The 23,381-nt window shown below is 45.4% G+C and overlaps 1 protein-coding gene across 4 annotated transcripts in view; it reads right to left on the bottom strand.

Moving 5' to 3' along the window:
* Nucleotides 1–858: 858 nt before the first annotated feature.
* The window catches only part of Wdfy2 (WD repeat and FYVE domain containing 2), a 124,924-nt gene continuing 102,401 nt past the window's right edge, over nt 859–23,381 (bottom strand). For 3 of the 4 annotated variants that reach the window (NM_001415102.1, XM_087585716.1, XM_087585715.1), the window contains 6 exon segments: nt 859–5,832; nt 7,198–7,306; nt 8,983–9,113; nt 10,060–10,161; nt 13,185–13,290; nt 18,255–18,381. In NM_001415102.1, coding sequence (NP_001402031.1) covers nt 5,803–5,832; nt 7,198–7,306; nt 8,983–9,113; nt 10,060–10,161; nt 13,185–13,290; nt 18,255–18,381 — 605 coding nt within the window. In that variant the 3' untranslated portion in view covers nt 859–5,802. 4 annotated transcript variants of the gene reach the window in all.

The following is a 23,381-nucleotide window of genomic DNA, read 5'->3' as shown; positions in this document are numbered from 1 at the left end:
TTCTGTGCCCAGGCAGAAGGCTGCGCACTGCTTGGCTGTGCATGCCTGCGAGGACAATGTGCCTACAGGGGCATTCGAATGGGGCCTAGCTGAAGAGCATCTTCCGAGTTGGATGAAGCCAGCCACTGCATCTACAATCTGCTGTACACGTTCTTGGTTGTCGGGTAAACTGAATGCACTTTGCTCTTCCCCATAGCTGGAGACATTCAGATGCTGACTGGCTGACTGCCAGGGAACACTGAGGAGGTGACATCCCTGGAGAGACCTGCTTGGAGGGTATGGGCCAGATGAACAGCAATGAGGGGTGGCGTGGGCACAGCCAAAACTGAGTGTCTATGGCCTTGTTTCTTTCTTGTGCGAGGAAAACCTGGGCTTCCTGCTGTGCTGGGCATGGGTGGTACCTTGAGGCAGGACAGAGACAGGGGCTTGGAGCACTAGGAAGTACCCTTCCCTAACTCTTGGTCACAGGAGACCTTTATTTCCCCGTACTTAATTGCTTCTCTACAAAATGGACCTCTAGAGTTTTCAACGCGGTTTCTGACTCTGTCTACCTCAAGAGCCAATGAGATTCCTGACTATTTTTCCTCAAGTTCTTGGGTCTTCACTTGGAAACTCTTCCATGCAAGGAGAATGCACCCTACATTAAATGAGAAACTCATGGCTGCAGCCCACATGCTAACCTCAGGCTGGTCAATAGTGGCTTACCTGAGATGGCAACTCTTCTCAAGGTCTACGTAGCTGGGTGGTGAATGGCCTGGAAACTACCCCATCCCTTCTTGATGGTCAGAACCCACAAAGGTAGAAGCAATAAGAGTTACTGCTTTTATATGATCACACTTGACAACGATGAGACCGAGATGGTAGGCAAGTGTTCGGCCATTTATTTTAAGCCACAGAGGCCACTGCTCAGAGAGCCGTACACTGGAATGGCTACACACACATGAAAGGCTGGAGGGCAGTACATGGGAAGACAGGAGAGAGAAACATTCATGGCTATGCAGCAGCGGCACAGGAGAGTCAGTCATCTTAATGTCCCAGAACATCCTCACTCCGGACCGCCTCAGCACATGTAGAAGGCTAGAGTCATGAGAGGTGGGCCCGGTTGGTGGAGTCCAGTGGCAGAGGGCACAGCAGCTGCAGAGGGTGTGGCTAGAACTACCACAGGAGAGACCCATTCTGGCTTCTAGCTTCAGGCTTACAACACTTAGCTGAGTCCCTGCCTAGTCTAATTCTTGATTTTTCTGGAAAAAGACACCCATACAGTAACAAGCCTGTGGCAGCCACATCCAGATGTGGGCCCTGGGTGGCGGCTGTGCAAAGTACCTGGTTACAGTTCAGCAATGGGCAGGCACCACTGTGGGGCTAACACCTTCCCTGCTGTCCAGTTAGGAACAGTTTTTACACTTGTTGTGTGAGATTTTTCTCTTTTCCAAATGACAATACCTTGGGAAAGCCATTTAAAATGCAAGACAAGACAAACGGCATGAGACAGAAGCACACGCAGACCGACGGTAATTGTAAGTGGTTTGGTTCATACTTCACAATGACATGCTATGAACGGAAGGCTGGACCCATCCAAATGACAAGACCTATACAGGAACAACGCACTTAAACTGCTGTCCCTAAAAAAGACCCTCTCATGTATTCCAAAGAACCAAGAGGGGGGAAAAAAAGCTGTATTTTTAAATAAGATTTGAAATCTACCCTTTGAACCAATTTAAGTTTCCTCAACATTGTCGCCCCGGTCAGATAGTCTCAACCCCTGAAGGTGAATACTTTGAGGTATCTTTTAAATTAGATGGTTCCAACAATTTCATCATCTTTCTAAAACCACACCCACTGAGCCCGTGATGGCTTTCGTATACTTGGCTCAGGGCGTGGCACTATTAGAATGTGTGACCCTGTTGGAGTAGGTGTGTCACCATGGGTGTGAGCTTTAAGACCCTGATCCTTATTCTGCTGGCAGCCTTCAGATGCAGACATAAAGCTCCTCCTGCACCATGACTGCCTGGATGCTGCCTTGCTCCCACCTTGATGATAACGGGCTGAGCCTCTAAACCGGTAAGTCAGCCCCAATTAAGTGTTGTCCTTATCAGAGTTGCCTCGGTCATGATGTCTGTGCACAGCAGTAAAACCCTGACTAAGACAGAGCCCTCGATGGAAAAGACCAGAGAGTAACTTGTCTGATCTGCCAGTACAGTGTCTCTCATCTGCCTAAGTGAGGTCAGTTCTATGATCAGTGGTCAATGTGCGTTAGTCCTGTAATAAACACCGTCACAGAACCGCACTCCACTCACAGGTCTAGAGGGGACTGTAAGCACTGTGGTTGAATCCATGTCTCACACCGAGATCTGACCATCTTTTCAAAATCTTTGTCAACAGGCCTTGGCATGGGAAGTACAAGGGAGGGCCCCAGGCCCGTACTAGCCTTGAGGCTTTTGGTGGGAACACAACGTTAAAAGGAGAAAATGCAGACCTAAACCCCTGAGGGTTGGTGTGTAGTTCTTGGCTGTCAAGATGAACTGTAGCTTCCAGGAGCACACAGGCTTCCCTGGTCGGACCTTACAGCCTGACAAAGCAGCAAACTGATTAACATCAGGGTCATTTCATGGGATGCTGAGGACACACCTCAACCCAACATTATTTTAAGGGAAAGAAAAATAAGAGCACTTTGGAAAATGCTTTTCTTTTGCTTTAAAATATAGATCTTGGTGAACAAGCTCACTTATATACAAATATATATGTATTTAAACAGTATGAAAAGACAAAGCCAAAAGCCCTTCATTAGTGCATATCCGTGCATTGCAGTGACACATGGTACAGAGCTACTCCTGCTTTAAAGCTCAAATTCAAGTCTTTTAAGGATGTTAAACAAAAATATAGTATGCTTTTAAAATATAACTCTGAGATGCTGTTAAGGCGATGCCTCTCATCACAAAGACGGATGCTGTAGGAGCAGCCCTTAGCCAGCAGGGCGGTCAGTAGGGACTAATGTGGGAGGGGCCAACACACAGATCAGTGGCACCACGGCCTTCTGATGGGACATGTTCCCACTCACAACCACAGGCAGGCACCAAAAGTTATGTCAAATTTGCTCAAAACAGTATCATACCCAAGTCCAGAGACTTCCTGCCCTTCGCCTACTCACGATGCCACTGGTATAGCAAATGCCGTTATTCTTTGAATGTTCTTTGAGATTCTCTTGTTTACACTTCATCTCTGCCAACTGCCTGGTCTGACTAACCTGCAACTTTTGAGACCTCAAGTTTCCTCCCAACTTTGTAATTTTTGTAATTTCATGAATAATTCAAACAACTAAACGAGAAACACATTATGCTGGCTGACCTTTTATAAAATGATACAAAATTCCAAGTACTTATTCTAAAACCATTTTTGCTAAGGTGGAGACGCCCAGGTGGCTCACTAATTACCTTCCTTTGGAAAACTAAGATTGAGAGATGTTCTTCCCACCAACTGGGAAGAACATCTGCTGTGCGGCTCTCCCCACTTCCGAGCACGGCTGTCCTCACTACTGGTACTGGAGTTGTGGTTTCCACAGTACAGCAAGAAAAGTCAAGCGTAAACCCAAGGGGATGACAGATTTGCCATTTTTTACCCAGGAGAGAAATGAGCCACGCACTGATGGACGAGGTCTATGCCTGGACACCTGTCAGCACCAGCATGCATTTCTCTATGCGTTAATGGAGACACCGGGCAAGTAGAGGAATTCACAGTATCACATGCGTATATGGCTTTCTGATACATTCTTTTCCATCAACAGCCACTTGGGTAAGGAGAGAGGAAAGGGCGGAGTCACGGAATCCTTGGCCAATCTGTGGTATACACCCATGATTTTCATCACTGTCAACTATCCATCTCTGGGTACTCTTGGGGATGGTCCATAGCTGGGATGAGACCAGAATGGTGTGTAGGGCCACCTGACAGTGTTAAGACGTTCTATTGAAGGTCTGAATGCAGGACTGGGACTCCACACAGGCTTGCTGGGAGACAGAGCCTCCCCTTCCTTAATACTGTATTTCCTTCCCTTGTGCAGTCATGGTCCAGTTCAGACAGACTTACTTTAGAGTGATTTGCCACACACCGTTCTCTACAACTTGCCAAGTGGCTGTAGACTCTAGCAATCAACCACACCATTGATATTTGAATCTTTTAGCTCTAATTTCATCTTCAAAGCTCTGTGATGGAGCGACCATGCAGAAAAAATTCCTAGCAGTTAAAGTGGCCTGACTGAAGTTAGGTGGCATTTCCTGGGCCAGGCCATTAAATCACAGTGGTGATGGCTTCCTGGGCAGAGTTCTGCGCTCACATCAGTCACTGGCCTCCAGGGGTGTTTCTGTGTGAGGCACTCTGGGTCGCCAGTACTAGGGGTGGTTGGTATCCAAGTATAGCGACTATTACTTCCGCTACAAAGAGAAGCAATAATGACATGGAAGGAACTGCTTCTGTAGGAACAGAACAAAAGTAACAGGAGAACTGTGTCTCCTTCAAGTACTTAGTGCCAGGCAACGTGTCAGGTCAGAAGTGAACAAGACACTGTGTGGCTGGCGTGGAGAGGGCAGGCGAACAATCAGCCTGCTTCCCCAGAAAGCCTCTGACCTGGCAATGCCGTGACATTCCTGACTGGGGGCTTGGAGAGGCCGGCCAGCTTCCCAGCACAGACTTGCTACTCCTTTTAATCCTATCTTGATAGCCCAAAGTGAGTCCTTACTGTACCTTATCAAGATGGACGGATTCCCTTTGGGGGATTCTGATCCTCTCTTAGTACCTCTGTTTAGATCACATGCTGGCCTTATAGAAGTACACATTAACATAGAGATGCTTAAATACCTGGTTTCTTGAAGAGAAACTAAATTATGAATGGTGAAGAGAACAGGCTTCTAATGTCATATACAGGCAATGCCAGGTAGAAAGACGCACGTCAGGACACGTCCTTCTGGAGCACAGACAGTTCTGTTTTTCTCTCATGTTGTGAATGAAGGAAAGTTACAAAAAAATTAAAAACAAGACAAATCTCCATAGTCCAAAGCTCAGCAGGCTCAGAAGGTTCTCACTGAGCTCTGAGAGATGCAGGCACGCGGGGGAGGCTCGTTACAGGACCTGTGTCCCGGCTGATGGCAGCAGTGGCCTCTACAGCATTTCTAATTAATGTGGATGGCAGAGAAAGCCAAAACAGAGCTCAGGGACTTCCGACAACCACTGCTCCTTCCCTACAGGTGACTCAAGAGGCCAGTACCGGACATACATGGTTCTCCAACTCTTACTCCAGGCCATGAAAGAAAAACACTGGAACAAACTGTGATCGTCCACTGTGACAAGTGAGAGGCAAGCGAGGCCAGTGGAGGAAGATCACGGAAAGAGAGGACCGACTGGACATGCTGAGGTGGAAACAAGGAGACTGCTTACGAGGACGCAATCCCTTCAACAGATATTTCTCTCTCTCTCTCTTTTCTGACACAGAAAGCAATGAGTACAACGGACAGCTGACATACAGAAGCTTCAACATCTACACAGTTTTCCAATATACTCAAAACAATGCAGCACAGCCAGGCTGTATAAACCATTTGATAAAAAAATATCTTCTTTTCTGTGGTATGGACAATGGAGAGTCCCAGGAGGGAATGCACTTTCACTAGTGCACGGTAGCAGTGGAGGGAGGATACACATTCGCTGTGAGCCTTCAGTCTCTCTTCTTGCTCACACGGATGCTTTACTCCTCCTGTAAAGATGTTGGACTCAAGTGCTTCTTCAGTGAAAACTATCATCTCCTAGTCCCTGGGAGAGTCATGACACCACTGGGGTCATGTCCCACAACTGCAAAGAAGAGAGAGAAGCCAAGGATGAATTAAGATCAAACTGTACTGATTGATGATGAACAATGCTCAGAGAGGTGTTTTGGTTTTGTTCCCAGCTATCAAGCAAATGCACGTAGCACTAGCCTGACTTCTACATAAGGGCTGCTGTCATGCTGCTCCAGCTAAGGAGAAGAAAGGCATATCAGATCCACCGAGGGAGAGAGCAGCCAGCACACACCCGGGTGACCTTCCAAACAATTCTCTAAGACATCAAAAAGGAAGGGCCAGGCCTCCAAGTTTGGTTGAAGCTTGCTTGAAAGCACTTCTAACAATGTCATCCTACTGCTGCCTCCAAAGAGGACAAGGTGACAGAGTCCACCCTTCTGTCCTGGGTCTCCACTGTGGCCTGCCACAGACTTCACAGGCCTGGGTAGGCACTCTTGGAGTAATTAAGCTTGGCAGGAAAAAGGCTTATGCATTACTCGGTGACTGACTCCAGGTCTGCCTTCCAACCAACATCCAGTTCAAGACCACCATTCACAGAGCTTCGAGAGCAGCACACCTCCCTCTGTGGGTCCCAATCGCTAGTGCTCACATGTCACTCCTGTGACTTCTGCACACGGGACTCACTCTCTAGTGTGTGACAGTTATAGGATAACCTCAAGCATTGTTCCCCAGGAGCCAACAACCTTTTTTTTTTTTTTTTTTTTTTTTGAGACAGCATCTCTCACTGAGACCCGTGACTCGTTGATTAAGCTAGACTGCCTGAGTCTTCTGGCACACCTGATTCTGTCTCTGCCCACACTTGTGGTTTTTTTTTTTTTTTTTTTTTGGTTCTTTTTTTTTTTTCGGAGCTGGGGACCGAACCCAGGGCCTTGTGCTTCCTAGGTAAGTGCTCTACCACTGAGCTAAATCCCCAGCCCCACACTTGTGTTTTTTTAAATGTGGGTTCTAGGGATGCGCTCTGGTTCTTGCTAATACTTTATCAACCGAACTATTTCTGTAGCAGCAGCAGCTGCTGCTTCTCCTTCTCCTCCTCCTCCTCCTCTTCTTCTTCATCTTCTTTTTTTTTTTAATTTATTTTTTGAGACAAGGTATCTCTGTGTAGCTCTGGCTGTCCTAGAACTTGCTCTGTAGATCAGGCTGGCCTCAAACTCAGAGACCGACCTGCCTCTTCCTCTGAAGTGCTGGGATTGAAGGTGTGCAGCCCACAGCCAGGCCTTTTAAAGATCAGTCTCAGTAAATTACCCTGTGCACTGGCGTGGTGGGTGCAACAGGCTCCCAGTGCTCACTTATAGGGATAACCTGAACAAAGCCTCACACTCTTGATCTACTATCTGCATTCAAGGCCCACAGCAGAAGGTATAACAAAATGGCATCTTACCTTAATCACTTTGTCAGTTCCAGCAGTCAGTAGCCATCCCCTGGTTGCATCAAAATGTACATGTACAATGTTATGCTTGCTGTCATGGAAGGTGGCTGTGGGTGCGCGTCTGGAAGGAGCAAGACAAGAGTAAGAGTGGACATATGGAGGACAGGGATCCAGGATAAAATGGGATTGTTTCAGCCTAATGGCCGATGACTGCTTTGCTGTTAGAAACGCTCTTGCTCTCACTCCTTGGTGGTCAGTAACATGATGTGATTACTGACTTTGTATGCGAGCTTGCCTGTGCGTGTTAGTGTGAGCAGAAGTGCACAAGCGGAGATCAGAGGACAGCTCTCCGAGTCGATTCTCTCCTGTTAACTCGTGGGATCAAGAGGCTGAACTCATTTCGTCAGCCTAGGCATAAGCGCCTCTACTCACTGAACTGTCTCACTGGCTCTGACTTCACAAGGATGACAAGGTAAAGCGATTCTTCTGGCCTCCAGAATAGAAAAATCCTCCAGGAAACAGCATCCATGAAAATCTCTACCTGTGCTGTGGAGAAGGCTTTTAAAGACCACAGTACCTTTGCCAAGTCTGTGCTTAGGAGGAAGGACTCTACGCTGGCTTGGCCTGCTTCTTTTTTAAAGTGCTTGTTAAAGTGACAGCGCTGTCTGTCTGTCTGTCTAACTGAAGGCCATCGACGCTTCCTTCTCTTTCCCCCGGTGTAACTGCAAATACGAGTTTTTAAAAACAGTATTCTAAAGCTTCCATAAGTAACCTATACATGTGTGTGTGTGTATATCAAACCACATAAATATCTTAACACACATTCAGCACTGCCTGTTTTGTGTTCTTTGGCCTATGGCTTTGCTGCCAACTTTGGTCAGGCCCGGTGGCTGCCTTGACAGGCAGGTCTAGCATGCTTGCTAGAGAAGAGGAGAAGACCAGAGGTAGAGCTGGGCAGGCCCCATCATGGTCCAGGGTCTCTACCTTGCTGCGAGCTCTCAGAAGGTGTCGCTGTAGTAGCATCTACAGGAAAGACTTTCAGCAGTACAATAACCGCTGTAAATGATTTCCGCTCAGCTTGAAACTTCGTAGACTCAGATCTGTCTAGATAAGATGAAGATTCTAAGGCCCCTGCAGTTTTCTCTAATGATCAGAACTCTCATTAATCTCATCATGTGTGCAAGAGGCAAATAATCAGTGCACATGAACAACCACTTCGGCAAGGACATCTTGATGTGTATTCGACAGGGTGACGTGATCTGACTATGCTACAGAGCTCTGGGAGGACTGGAGACTGCCAGCACCCACTAGCGGCAAATTGTCTCTGTGCTATTATTGTGTTAGTGTCTGGGGGTAATTTTCAATTCTCACAGAGTTGCTTGTCCCAAATCAGAGGTAAGATCTCAGGACACCAGGTTGAATTCACCAGTAGAGAGGAGGGCATCTGGGACTATTTCCATCTTGGAAAAAACAGATAGTTTTTAGTTTCGTTCTTCCTGGAAACTAACAACTGCTGGAACCCTTGACCGATCCAGTATCTGTAAAGATGCCAGCCGGGGCACCAAGGTGAGTCCTGGCCGTGGCTCCCCCAGAGAGTCTCAATGAGAAAGCCCACAGCTTTGCTTTTGAGCACCCCCTCCTCACCTGCCTCACGGGACTGTCTGGTGACACAGGCCTTTGACTGACATTTCAGTCTATACTGTACCCCGGCAAGCCTGGCAGGTGGAATCCCTCTGGAGTGGAATTCTCAGGCTGGGCTTTGTCCATAGCCTGGAGGGTGCATGGTGTGGGACTTACTCTTCATCTGTGATGGCCTCGTGGCAGCTGTCGCAGACCCGCACTTCAAACTCAAAGCCCATGAGGGGGATGGAAGAGCGCTTGGAGCTGCACTTGCCGCACACGGCCTTCCCACACTTCCGGCAGTGGTGCTGGGAGAAGAGGGAGACAGGATGCCATGGCTCTGGCTGCAGTGCTGGCACACTTATAAACTAACAGAGTGCCCCAGAGCTGGCCGTGATAGCACAGTCTTACAGTCCCAGCACGAGGAAGCTGATGCCAGGCGACCAAGTGTTGGTACCTAAACTGGGACTTATTGTGTCGTAGGTAGAAGGGCTTAGTTTATATTTGATGAAGAATATTTAATAGACAGAACTATAAAGTGCTAAAGGATTAGAGTGCAGTTATCCCCAGTAACTCACGTAATACATAGACATGACAGATACCAGACACACACTGCACATAAACATACAATGTGTCAGTGTCCTGAAAGCCACCAAGGGCACACAGATTTCTACGCCCTTTGACTTTGGTCTTAGTCAGAGAGGGAACTTGTGGAAAGTTCCCCATCTCCATCTTCTTCAAATGCTGTTGCTGTGAGCTACACAGGAGAGGTCCCCAGTGGCCAGATCTTTGTGGTTTTAGCAGTGTTTAACCTGGGTGACCTAACATTTGGTTTTCATGGGGAAGACCAAACTGAACCATAGAATCAGATTTTGCAAATGCTGTGTCATAAAACAGATCTTAAACAACTGAGACCAAGGAAGGAAGGGAGGAAAAAAGGAGGAAAAGTGACTAATTAAGAAGTAAACATGCTCATGTAATTTCATGGTTGGGAACTTACTTGAGCTAATGTGACACCTCTACTACTAAGGTGTCCCCCAGTAGACACTGTTAGAGTTTTAAAACTGTACCTACTGCTCCAGTACTTACAAGACACCTCTAGGAAACCCATCTACTAGGGAGGGGCTGCAGTAGACATGGAGGTGTCACAGGAGTGAGATCACTTACTCCACGACAGCTCCCATGACGGGAAGAATACTGCTTCCACAATTACGAGGTTAAGTCCCTTCCAATACTAGAGCGCATGCCACTTACCTGTCTCAGCCCAATTTTCTTACTGTCCCACATTTGCTTGAAGTTCCAGAAGAAAGGCTGGTCACACTTTTGGCAGGAATCACTGTCCAACCACTCAGGGGTCTTGGCAAAAAAAAGCACAGAGCAAGTCACAGTGAGAAGTGGCATGGACAAAGGAACCACAGGCACTGCTTACACTTCCAGATCTGGACACACTCGTCAGAAACAGCTGATTCCTCAAGCAGTCTCAGAAGTAGTTACAGAAGGTCTGTTAGTTGTCAGGCCCTGAGGAAGGGATACAGTGGTGGATAGACAGAACCTAGAATCATAAAGATTATCATTTGCCTGGGAAGAGGTCGTGAAAATATTATTAGTAATCAAAGTGTCTAAGAGTTTAAAAGCCTAAGGGACACAGAGTGCTCTGGCAAGGTTAAGAGAGGCTCTGACACAGGCTGGGGTTCTCTGTAGAGGGCAAGTGAGCTGAGACCTGAAGCAGGGAGGGAGGAGAGATGGGGAAAGCGGGGTCTAAGTGCGACTTGTGCACACCTGGAAGACAGCTGGAGAGATGAGACTGGAGGGGGTGCCAGGGTCATACTCGGCAGGCTCCTGACCACCATGCTGAGAAATTCAATGCCTATTCTCTAATTACACACTATGATGTCTAAGTGCACATTACATATATATGCACGCTCCTCACCATAAGTAGTCTAAATAAGGCAGATGGGTTTAAAAAGCATGTTTTGCTTAAAAGTGTTCCTTAGCAGATCTTATGTGTGTATGCATGCTATGTACATATCACGTGTGTACATATGCATACATGTTTGCTGCATGGGTATGTGTGAGTGCTGTACTGGGCATTGAACCTAGGACCTCATACTTGTTAAGTAAGCATTCTGTCACTGAGCTATAGCAGGTTGGGGAGGAACTCAAAAATGGTTCTGGTATAGAAAGTGGAAACAGAATTGGCCTTGTGGTACAACACTGCTTGCTTAAGTTCAAATACACACATATACACTATACACACCTATACATTCACACATACACACATGCCTCTCACATATGCAGTACATACAACCATATACAAATACATACATATATACACACATGCACCATACAAAATCATAAAAAATATACATGCATGCACACACAGCCATATTCACATACACAAACAACTAACACATATTACCACTCAGTCACAGACATATACCAAACATACTCATATACACGTGTTACATATAAACTACACATTCACATATCTCATAGATTACTCAACTTACTCATATAGATACCCATCTCACACATAGACCATACTCTCATACAAACACATACATATATACATATACTGTAAATATATATATAAATATATATAAATATTTGATATGCACATGTATGTTTATATATCACCTTCCCAACACATATATATACACCCTCCCTACTCACAACTCACACACACCACACACATACACCATACACTCATACACCACATATACACTCACACATCTATACATATGCCCCACACATAACACTCACACCTTCACACCTACACTCACACACATCTGGGTGTCAAATGCATCATAGTGGGCATCTAAGACTAGGACATTCAGGGAAAAAAAGTCAATACATTTAATTGATTCCATTTTGTGTTAACAGACTTTTTGTAAATGTAGAGAAAAACAGAAGGATGGATGTTTGCCAACATGGAGTGTCCTTGTGAAGTTATAGATGTTGTAAATATAGTGGTATCCTGAGTCACAGACCTGTTCTTTTCTACATGGTCCTCCCACTCCAGTCCCACACTGTCCTTCATCCACAGCTCCTACCTGACAGCTGCTACTTTCCCATCAGTACCAACCCACCACAGAAGCCAACACTCACCTGCTCTTACTCCTGTGTGTCTCTGCCTGCAAAGCCCACGGACCTCCCAGGAACGGCACGTGCAGGCCCGACTCTGACGCTAGTAATAACATCCCTTCCAAAGTAGCCAGCACTGACTTTCTGTCTTACTAGTGTCGACTGGGATTTCATTATTTATACCATTTAATAGTCCTTGGAACTTTCTAGAAACTCTGTCAGCAGCACTTCAGGTTAGAACAAACTTCATTATTGTTAGCACCCCGCAGCCTCCGCCATACTAGGAATTCCCAGATGCTTATAAAGTATGGTGTTTCCAAAAGATGGATGGACTAGTTCCCACTGCTCATCAGCGCTTCCAATTAACAAGATCTTAACCCATCGACAAGTGCTCAGTGTTCATATACATGCATGTCACAATGGCTCAAAGCCGGCTCCAAGCACCTACTTTCATCTTGGAAACAGCACTGCTATATTCCTTTGGGTTGTTCTTCCATTAAAAAGAAGTCCACAAAAGCTAAACGTGACTGTACCCAACTCAAAGCGAGCAGGATACGATCTCTAGTTCTGGGGAGACTGCTGGGCATGGGCTCTGATCATGGGCCACGATCCTCTGCCAGGATATGGGTGGGGCCAAGTGTGGTTTGCAAGAGCAACATTCTACATTTCTCTGCTTCCTACAGTAACGATCATTTTAATTAGTTGCTAATAAAACTCCTGTGGATTTATGGTTCCACAAAATAAAGCTGTAGTCTTCCTAAGCATTTAATTCCTAGCATTTGAGGGCATTATTACACTGTGGTTAACTCCAGTGACCCTCTTGGGATGAGGCTGGGTGAATGGACAGAAAACCTGGGGAAATTCCTTTTGTCTTTATAAAGTGTGCTTTTCTCTTTAATTCTCACACCCTGTAAGGAATACAGGACAAGAATGCTACTGTCAAAGGGAAGGTTTACCCTGAATGATTCTAGGTCGATAGAAAATGGTTAACTTTAAACTATATGTTCAGGGAATATTCAGTAAACATATTAGCTGTTAAAATGCTTAGAGACTAAAACCAAAACTTTAAATTAGTGTTATTATAAAATTTAAATCTGTGCTTAAGAAGACAAAGTCTCATATCTGGGGACTGTTTGGAACATGACAAACAATCACAAAAATATGTATTTCCATTAAAACCAAACTACCCTTCCGTGGGATTTTTCTAACACAATACAGTGTATCTTATTTCCTGGTTTACTCATTATAGAAATAAGCAGGAGAGGAGCAGAGGCAGACCTGTAGGCCTCACCTACCTCCTGCCTTTCCACATCCATGTTCCAGACGACAATGCCACCGTCGCCACCACAGGAGATGAGCTGTCGTGTGTGCTGCGCATAGGAGAGGGCCTGGACTTTGTCACTGTGAAAGAAACCAAGGGTTGGAGCAATTCTGGCAAAGTAAGTAACAGGCTCCACAGCAGACACCACCATGAAAGCCATCAATAGCCAGACAACACCAAGAGTAGCTAGGGAGATTTACAGACCCTTCGTCCGACAAGCTAATGGTGAGACCTAAAATGAGTTTAGGTGTTACCTTAGCCTTCCCAGGCCCAGGAGAAAGTACTTTTGGTCAGTTACCAACAGTCAAATAAGGGATGATTGCTGACTTCAGTGTAACATCTTTTTAATCCTCCTGTAAGTAAATATTCATGTTGCAGGGGAAACTCTGGTGCATTTGCTTTGCTAGTCTCTGAAATGCTTGCATAAGACAGGTCTCAACTGTCTCTAGCCCCATGAAATATCAGTTAGTTATCTTGGTAAGTATGAGTTAAAATGAGTAACTAAGGGGCTGGAGCAATGGATCGGTGGTTGAGAGCACTGGCTGCTCTTCTAGAGGAAATAGGTTTGATTCCCAGCACCCACGTGGTGGCTCACAACCACTTGTACCTGCAGGGGATTCCATGCCCTCTTCTGGCCTGCACAAGCAGCAAGCATGCACACAGTGCAGAGATAAACAGGTAGGTGACATATTCATATACATAAAATAAAAAATTAGTAATAAAGACGATGCCAGCTGGTCTGGTGAGCTGCAGTAATGAAGACTTGTAATTCAGCACTGGAGAAGCTGAGGTGCTAGGATCAGGGTTCACTGCCCAGGCCCTCTCCTTACTTTTACTACATACGTGAGGAAACCAAAGAACCTTGGTTTAAAACACTGATACAATATTTACTTTATTTTTATATTAAAATGAGAACAGATTCATTTGAAAACTGCAATGAGGAATCTACTCTATGTGGACATTATACATATTACATGGAAAAATAATTTCCCAAAAGTGTGGAGGGAAAAATCTACCGTTTGATGTTCTTGAAAGTTCTCCTACTGTCTACTCCTACTGGCTTTAGTGAGAGGCTAATGTCCAGTCTCCTGCATTCATCAAGGCCACTGAGCATCTAGCCCAGGAAGCCCTACTGCACACCTCAGAAAGGAGAATGCCAAGTGGTCCCAGACCGGGGTGGTTGGAAGGAGGTGGTTGCTTCTGTTTTATAGAATCTGAGAAGTCCACGGAGACACTACAGCATTGGCTGCGCTCCTCGGCTGCAGCTGCTCTCTGATGTCCCCATTACTGCCTGCGTGCAGTGGAAGAGGACACGTTTTATCTTATAGCCTAGCTGGCAGTGTGACTGCAGAACTATGTTTGGCTCTTCATATGAACTTGACTAACGTCCTTGATTTTTTTTAAGGGAGAGAGATAGGGGAAATCACTTGAGGGAAGCTCCATTCCTTAAACTGGGTTATGCATTACTATTTTGCACAGACAGCCAGTGTTCTTGTCTAAGCCAAGTCCCCTGGTTTAGCAGCACCATTGATTTTGACTTTTCACACCGAATCACTATTCAGAAAAAATATAATTTTCAAGATGTTCAGTATCAAGACTCTCTCAAGAAACTTCTCAGAAAGGTCCTAAAAAAATCATAAAGATCTGGTCCTTCACCAATTTCATTCCATGTTACCACACACAGCTGCGGTCCATGTTACCACACACAGCTGCGGTCCATGTTACCACACACAGCTGCGGTCCATGTTACCACACACAGCTGCGGTCCATGTTACCACACACAGCTGCGGTCCATGTTACCACACACAGCTGCGGTCCATGTTACCACACACAGCTGCGGTCCATGTTACCACACACAGCTGCAGTCCATGTTACCACACACAGCTGCAGCTCATGTTACCACACACAGCTGCAGCTCATGTTACTACACACAGCTGCAGTCCATGTTACTATTTATTTGAAGAATCAGGGTCTGTGCTAGGGCCAGTAGCAGAATGCTACTGGTATATGTGAGGCTCTAGGTTCAAAATAGAACATCACACACACACACACACACACACACACACACACACACACACACACACACACACACACACAAAAAGGATCCAGGTAGTGGCTCACACTGGTAATCCTAGCAGGGGGAGGTTGAGGCAGGAGAACTGCACTGTGTTTGTGGCTGGGATGGGCTATACTAAGTCCAAGGCAGTCTGGGCTATCTTGTGTGCAACACACCAGTCATCAAGCCCTTAAATCTCTATAGACTACAAATATCCTTCCTGTTACTCTGATGTCTGTCTGACGATCAAGACAGACTTCCACAAAGGATGGCTCCAGAGCCTCAAGAGAGAAATTGCATGTACCAGTACTTTAAAATACTGTCACGTGAAGAACAGACCCTTGGTCACAGGCTACGGAGTGTTATCACATTCTTGCACAGACTTTAGACTGCAGTCGACTAATCAGGATTCCCATAAACTATGGGAACTCACTTTGTTCTCGCTGCAGATGGCACCACGAACAGGCACGACTAAACCAGGATACAGCAGAATGAGACTTGCAGCTTACTCATAGAACAAGTAGGCATGTTGCCTAGAATCCTGTTGATGTTTTAATATTCCATGTTCTCAATATAATGATGTCTTTCCTCCTCCTTTAAGCCACATCTAACCTACAATGTAATAAATTCTACTTTTATAATCTAAACGAAAACCTTTAAAAACAGCCAATCTCACACCATCTACAACTCCAAGCTGTTAAGACTTCCCTTAATTTTCATGATAATAGTTATTCAATGAGTTCTACAACAACTGATCCATCCGTAGGGAATGGGGAGATGGAGCGATCAATGCTCTACTTACCACTCAAATATGAGGACCTGAGTTTGGGTCTCCAATGCTCACATAAAAAGCTAAGCAAACTTCCCGGTGCTGGGGAGGCAGAGATAGGAGATGATAAGGTCTGTTTTCACGCTGGGTCAGCTGTGAGCTCACACACTTTTCTGGGTTATTTAATTCTACAAGATCTATATTAATAGTAAATCTGACCACTACTTTACAATACTGTATCATAGAAAACTGACAGTACCAAAAGGTTGCCCCAGTCCTGACCCATACCATGAAGAAGCCAGGTGTTCATCCATACACATTAACTTCAGCATTCTGTGGGAAGGGTGTGCATACAGAGATTAGAGGTCAACCTTGGGTACCATGGCTAGGTTTACTGTGTAAACCGTTTTGTTGTGGTGGTTTTATTTAAGGCCTCCCTGGCTGGACAGCAATGTCCGCCACCTCTCTCCGCTTCACCGGCACTGTGATTATAACATGACGTGCCCAGTTTCTTACATGGCTCCCAATATCAAACCCAGGCCCTCATATCTAAATAGAGCTGTTTCTCCAGCCCTCGCTTTAGCACTTTCTACTCTTTGTGTATAGATTTTCCTTTGAACTACTTGTAATGTCTAAGCACTTCTCTAATTAACTAATGACTAATATAAAACTCACATTCATTCAAAAAGTCATGCTTTTAAAAGATGGGGTGGCTCTACTCTGACCTTCGAGGGCATGGGGGAGAATCTGTCCTTTATCCTGCTGAACAGACTTGAAACCATGCTTGTACCACAGTTCATTTGTTAAGCCAGCGGTTCTCAACCTTCCTAATGCTGTGGCCTTAATACAGTTCCTCATGCTGTACTGGCCCCAAACCATATTATTATTTTTGTTGTTACTTCTTAACTGTAATTTTGCTGCTATTATGAATCACAAAGTAAATATCTGTGTCTTCTAGTGGTCTTAGGTGATCCCTGTGCTAGGATTGTTTAACCCTCAAAGGAGTTCTGACCCCCAGGTTGAGAACCACTGTGTTCAGGCATCCTGATACATACATCAATGATCTTGAAGCCAAAAAGTCCTTCAGAATAAGTGTTTCACTGTCCACGGCTGGTGGCTGCATTCAGGGACACTGTGTCATGAGCTCCAGGACTGTTACTCTTCCACCCGGGAGAGTGGAACACAGTGGTGAATGCTTGCCCTTAGTCTTTGTACTAATCTGCTTGCGCATTTCCTAATTTAAGGTGTGACAACTACCTCACACTTAAAAACTAAGTGAGGGAATGAGAAGACACCACCTTATCTCCATGTTTCATCTGCTATAGCCTTCTCAGGCTTGATGACATCCGTATAAAGTCTGTCTGAATGGTGGAGACAGGTTTCTGAGAACAGCGTGGTGTGTCAGATGAGTCCATCGTTGTGTGTACAGGCCTAAAGGGTATAGCCGAGGTCTACACTTTGACTACATTGGATACAAGCCCGTACAGCCTGTCCCTATGCTGAATTCTCCTGGGGCTTCTAATAAGATGCCATTTGTGTGTTTAACACAGTTATACATTTTTCAGTCCCATTACACCCTTATTCGACCAGTGGTTAGCTACCTTGAGAGTTGGTGAGAAGCAACAGAACAAAAGGCATGTGGCACTGTCTCAATAGCATGGCTAAGAGGCCCATGCCAGATTGCTCCCCAGACCCTAAGGTCAATTACATCCCTGATTCACATTAACTCTGACCACTAGTCATCCTGGGACAGAGAAAGAAAACCAGGAATTGTTAAGGAAGAGGCAATCTTGAACTTAAGCTGAAAAGAAACACCACATCACCAGAGTAACGTCCACCCTCACAGTTGTTGTGCCTGGGTAGATGCTTGCTGGCCAACACAAGGCCGACTGGCTACTGGTCTAGTCCAACTACGGAGGGCAAGTTGGAATCAAGTGCTGGACGAGGTTTGTGATGTACTTTACAATGTCTTCCCTCACTGTCAAACACTCACTTATATTCTCTATGGTTTCCTTTTTATTTATTCACAGCCATTATTTCCCTGTGTGAGTTCAGAAGCACTCCCATGGGCTTGAAGCAGGAATAGCTACATGCCTTTGTGCACATGGAGTCAAGGTGCCTGCTGTTACTATGTTCCTGTCTTGCCCCCTCTGGTGCTTTTGCTCTGCTCCAGTCAGGAGGCCGTGAGAGACATCATGGAAGACTAGCAGCAGCCTTACTTGTGTCCTTGGAGCTCGATGGCCGTCCCTTTTCTCCCGCCGATGTCCCACATGATGACAGAGTGATCGGAACTGCCTGAGAATAGCACGCGCTGGACCGGGTCCCAGCAGAGTGCTGTCACCCCTCCTAAGAGAACAGACACAGCCAGGTGTTAGTCACAGGACAGTTTCTTTGCCACAAAATGGGAATGGGAAGGCATCAGGACACACACAGTCCCTGAACAAAGTATTTGTTAAATGAGTGGGTGAGGAAGCCCCAGAAAAGAAAAATTGCTCCCCAAAATAAAACGTTTAAGCATCTACATCCATTGTAATGTACCATAAAGTCAATTCCTATAAACAGAGGACAACTCCTGTTGTAATTCTGAGAATGGAAACATCTCATTATTAACAGTCTTAACTGTGTTTTCTTAACTAGTGCCTGCTCCTTACCCCGACAATAACAAATGAGAACTGAAATGCTCAATTAGATCTCTTCCTTTCTTGACACACAGTAACTACATATTTGTAGAGTACAGTGTGATGTTTTAATTTATGTATACATCATATAAGGAGCAAACCAAAGGAGTGATAAGTATATTCATCTCATCAACCATTCATCAGTGATAGCATTCAAAATCCTTCCCAGCTATTTTGGGTATACACAATACCGTCCTGTTAATAACGGTTACCCCATGTGCAACAAAATACCAGAATTTACTCTTAACTTAGTGCCCAGGACCAACTGGGGACCACTGTTCTATCCATTACTTCTATGAGGCCAACTTCTTAAAATTCCATGTGAGATCAGGTGGTAGTTCTTTCTGTGTCTGACTTATTTCACTTAACATAATGTCATCTAGCCCACCCAATGCGGGTGACAAATTCCATTCATTTATATAGCATGACAGCTCCGTCACATGTGTACACACATAACATTTCCTTTAACCATTCATCATATATTAGGTTGTCTGTCCCATTTCGTAGTTATGTGAGGTGGGAGGAATTCTACAACAAGGGGACAGCTATCTCTGGTATACAGACTCCATTTTATTTGAATATAACCTTAGTAGCTGGATAATGTGGGGTTTTATTTTTTGTTCATTTGTTTTGAGACAGGGTGTCACTATGTAGCCTAACCTGGCCTCAATCTTTGGGTGATCCTCCTGCCTCTGTCTACTGAGTTCTAGGAATATAGATAGGCATGTGGCACTGTGCCTACAAGTGAGCTTTAGTTTTCTGAAGACCCTCCCTGATACCTTCTATAAAGGCTGAAACGATTTGCAATTCTCCTACCAGTGTGCTGCGCCTTTCCCCACAGCTCTGCCCCGCTCACTCCTATTTTTCAACACTAAATAGTGTTAGCCAAGGTTTCTGTTGTGATCCACCATTATGACCATGACCTAAAGCAACATGGGAAGGAAGGGGAGGGTTCTACAATCTCCCACTTCCAGCTAACGGTCCACCACTGAGGGAATTCAAACTGGGCAGGGACCTGGAAGCAGAAACTGGAGCAGAAGCCATGGAGGGCTTGCTTACCGACCTGCTCCTCACGGCTGGCTCAGGAAGTCTGCTTTCTTGTAGCATACAGGGCCGCCAGCCTAGAGGCAGCATTGTGCACAATGAGCAGGGCCCTCCCACATTAATAACCAATCAAGAAGATGCGCCACAGGCCAATCTGGCGTGGGTATTTTCTCAATTGAGATTTTCCCTTTCAAAATGACTCTGGCTTGGGTGAGGCTGACAGAAAACTAGACAACACACCATTCCACCTGCAGGAAAATGACACTGGTTCTTTGTATGTCTTTATTTGAGAATACTATGATGTGTTTTTATATTTGAATATGAGGTATGATTAGGGACAATATCAAAGGTAGGAATTTGGGAGTGTGAGATTCAAAATTCTTCATAAATCAGCTACATCCTAAGTGGTGGTGCCCTTGTCCGGCGTAGCTTTAACTGCCTGCTCAACCATCTAGAGCAGTGGTTGTCAACCTGTGAGTCACGACCCCATGGGGTCAAATGACCCTTTCATAGGGGCTACAGATCAGGTTTCCTGCATATCAGATTATTTATATTATGATTCACAACAGTAGCAGGATTAGATTTATGAAACAGCAACAACACTAATGTTATGGTTGGGGTCACCACAACACAGGGAACTGTATTAAAGGGTCGCAGCATTAGGAAGGTGAGAACCGCTGGTCTATAGTCATCCGAGAGGAGATACCGCAAGTGAAGTTGTCTGTGCGCATGTCTCTGGGGGAGATTCTGGTTCGGTAAAGCAGGGGACCTACCCCATGGTGGGTGATACTAGCTCTAGTCAGGTAGTCCTGAAACACACGCAGCGGCTGGCTGAACATGAACCAGGGAGCGATTCGGCAAACAGCACTGCTCCACCGTTTCTACTTCAGATTTATGCTTGGGTTCCTGCCCTGACTTCCCTCAATGATGGACTGTGACCTGGACGTCTAACCTAAATAAATGCTTTCCTCTCATAAGTCAAGAGTGTTTTGGCAACAGAAAGGAAACTAGAGCACTGCTCACCTATGAAGCGGGATGATGGGACCACTGTGATCACTACTCAGAACCCACAGGATGAGAATTGACTGGACTAACTACATAGGACTATGCTGTAGTGCTCTAGTGTGTGGCTACCCAATATTATGACAGTTTCTTCTCCAGCAATCTCCTCATATTACTGAAAAATACTCAGAGAAGATTAAAGAGCTTCATGTTTATTGGAAGCTAATATTTTAGAAGTAATCAACTTGCTTTAATAGGTCTTATGCCTTGGATGTTAACTGTCCCAGAAGACTCTTAAGATCATAGAAAATCCCTCTGCATTCACTGCTGTTCACAATGATCCTCAGTTTATTCCCCTAGCAACGTGTGGTTAACCACATCCTTACCCTTACCCACTCCATCTTCCCAAACAGCAGCCAAGCACAGCACCAGGGCAGGACGCAGGGCAAATGAAAGTACAAAACATTTCTCTCCAGTCCATGCCAAGCCTTACCTAAATCCCACATCCTTAGAGGTGACTCCACCGGTGCTCTCATGACTCACAAACTGTCTTCCCCTAGAGCAGCTATTACTTCATAGACAAGAGGCTCCGAGAGGCTAGAGCCCAGAGCCCAGGCTTGGTCATGGTGTCTTCAGTATAAACAACCCTGCCTGGATTGCACAGATATTCATTGCACAGAGGCAGATGAACCAGCGCCGAACAACAAGGAATGGGAATGAACACCCCTCGCCTTCCTGCCAGCAGATGAGGCAGAGCCAAGATACCTTTCCTGGGGTAAGCAGTGTTGCTAACATGGTGCCTTCACCCAGTTGACCTTTTCAGCATCAGATGCTAGGGAAGCTGAAGTGGCCTCTTCACTGGTGAAGCCACCACACTCGGGAAGACAAAGCAAAGTGACAGATTTTTTTCCCCCACAAAACTTGTAAGATGAACAGCTCAGATTCCTAAACTACAACAGACTTACACCACTGTGGGCTCTGTGAGAAAGAATGGCTTGAAAAGATTCATCAGCACTGAGACTTCATTGATGATGGACTCTTTATGAAGTAAGTACAGAAATACTTCTCTGAACTACTGTACACTTAACAAATGAACGAAATTGCCAGGAACACAGTCAGTGGCAGAACACCTGCCTAGCATGCACAAGGCCCCAGTGCAGACTCTGCAAAACAAATACAAAACGCCACGAGAGTTGAAATGGTAAGAATCTATGGTACACACATTTTAATGAACACAATTGTTACTGGTGGAGTAATATCCTACAACATGGATGGGTATTGTGTTATTTTTTCTTACTAGATTTGCTTTCAATGCTATCCGAATGTTTAGATTTGTTAATATTAAACTGAATATTATAAATTTGTTGAAATAAGCATTTCATAGCTATTCACACTTCTTTCATTAGTTTTTCAACTTTCAAAATTTTTGTATATGAGTATGTGCCTTCCAGCGTGTGCCTGTGGAGGCCACAAAGGGGTACCAGCCGCCCTGAAGGCCTCTGACTGTGAGTGCTGGTAACCAACCCTGGTCCTCTACAAGAGCGGCGAGCTTACTGTGGTGTAGACATCTCCCTGGCTTCTCTTTACTGTTGCTTTTAAACAACGAGGGCTTGGTATACACTGCTCATGCTGGCTTCCAGCTCTGGCTAAGTAACTCCCCTGCCATAGCCTCCTGGGCAGCTGTGTAACCTCACCCCCTTCTCCACAGTTTTATTGTTTCATAGACAAGAATGTCAAATGTACAAGAGGGTCAGAGACTGAATGGTTTTAGAAACCTAAGACCTGCTAACAAAATGCTTATTTTGGTAATTTTTTTGAGACCTATACAAAAGCCTTACAAAACTGAACTCAAGAGTTAGAAGCCGCTGGATCTGCCTTTGCCAAAGCATGACAGGGTAACTTCCTTAGGTTGCGGCATCATACCCTCGTTGGGTAGGCTAATAATTAGCTAACAGAGGGCCTGAGCCAATACTCGGAACACTGTGTTTTTTAAATAAAACATCATCAAAGTCACTACATTACACTCCAGGCTGAAGTGAGGAGAATTTGTAAACTCCCCATCTAGGCCCCTCTCTCTTCCTGTTTCAACTTATTTACTAACTGTATGTTGGGTGTTTTGTCTGCATATACACCATGTGCAGGCCTGGAGCCTGTAAAGGCCAGAAGAGGGCATTGGATCCCCTGGAAGTAGAGGTACAGATGGCTCTAAGCTGCAAAATAGGTGCTGGGAACTGAACCTGGGTCCTCTGGAAGAGCAGCCAGTGCTCCTGACTGCTGAGCCATCTCCAGTGGTTAAGACCAGATCTTCCTCCACCCTTCACGTGCGATTGACTCCACTGCCCTGGAAAGCTTCTCTCCAACTGCACCAAAGACCATCTCTCACCCACACTGCATCTTGATGAATTATCTGCAACTGGTATCTGATGTGATTCCAGGCTGCTCTGAAGGTGAGTAATGGTGAGGATTACACTTTTTCTACTGACCTCGTACGCTGGCACCACTCACACAAAGGGCAAGCTAACGCTGTCAGCTCAGTGGCAATCCACAGAGTCAAACCTCACAGAAAGATGGGTGCAAGTGTCCATTTGACTGAAGTTCTCAAAGTTACTGTTTGAAGATGCA

This window comes from Rattus norvegicus, chromosome 15, assembly GCF_021556685.1.
Source record: "Rattus norvegicus strain SHRSP/BbbUtx chromosome 15, alternate assembly SHRSP_T2T, whole genome shotgun sequence".
Classification (NCBI taxonomy): Eukaryota; Metazoa; Chordata; class Mammalia; order Rodentia; family Muridae; genus Rattus; species Rattus norvegicus.
Note: the sequence above shows the minus strand (reverse complement) of the source record. Positions and strands in the feature narration are given on the sequence as shown.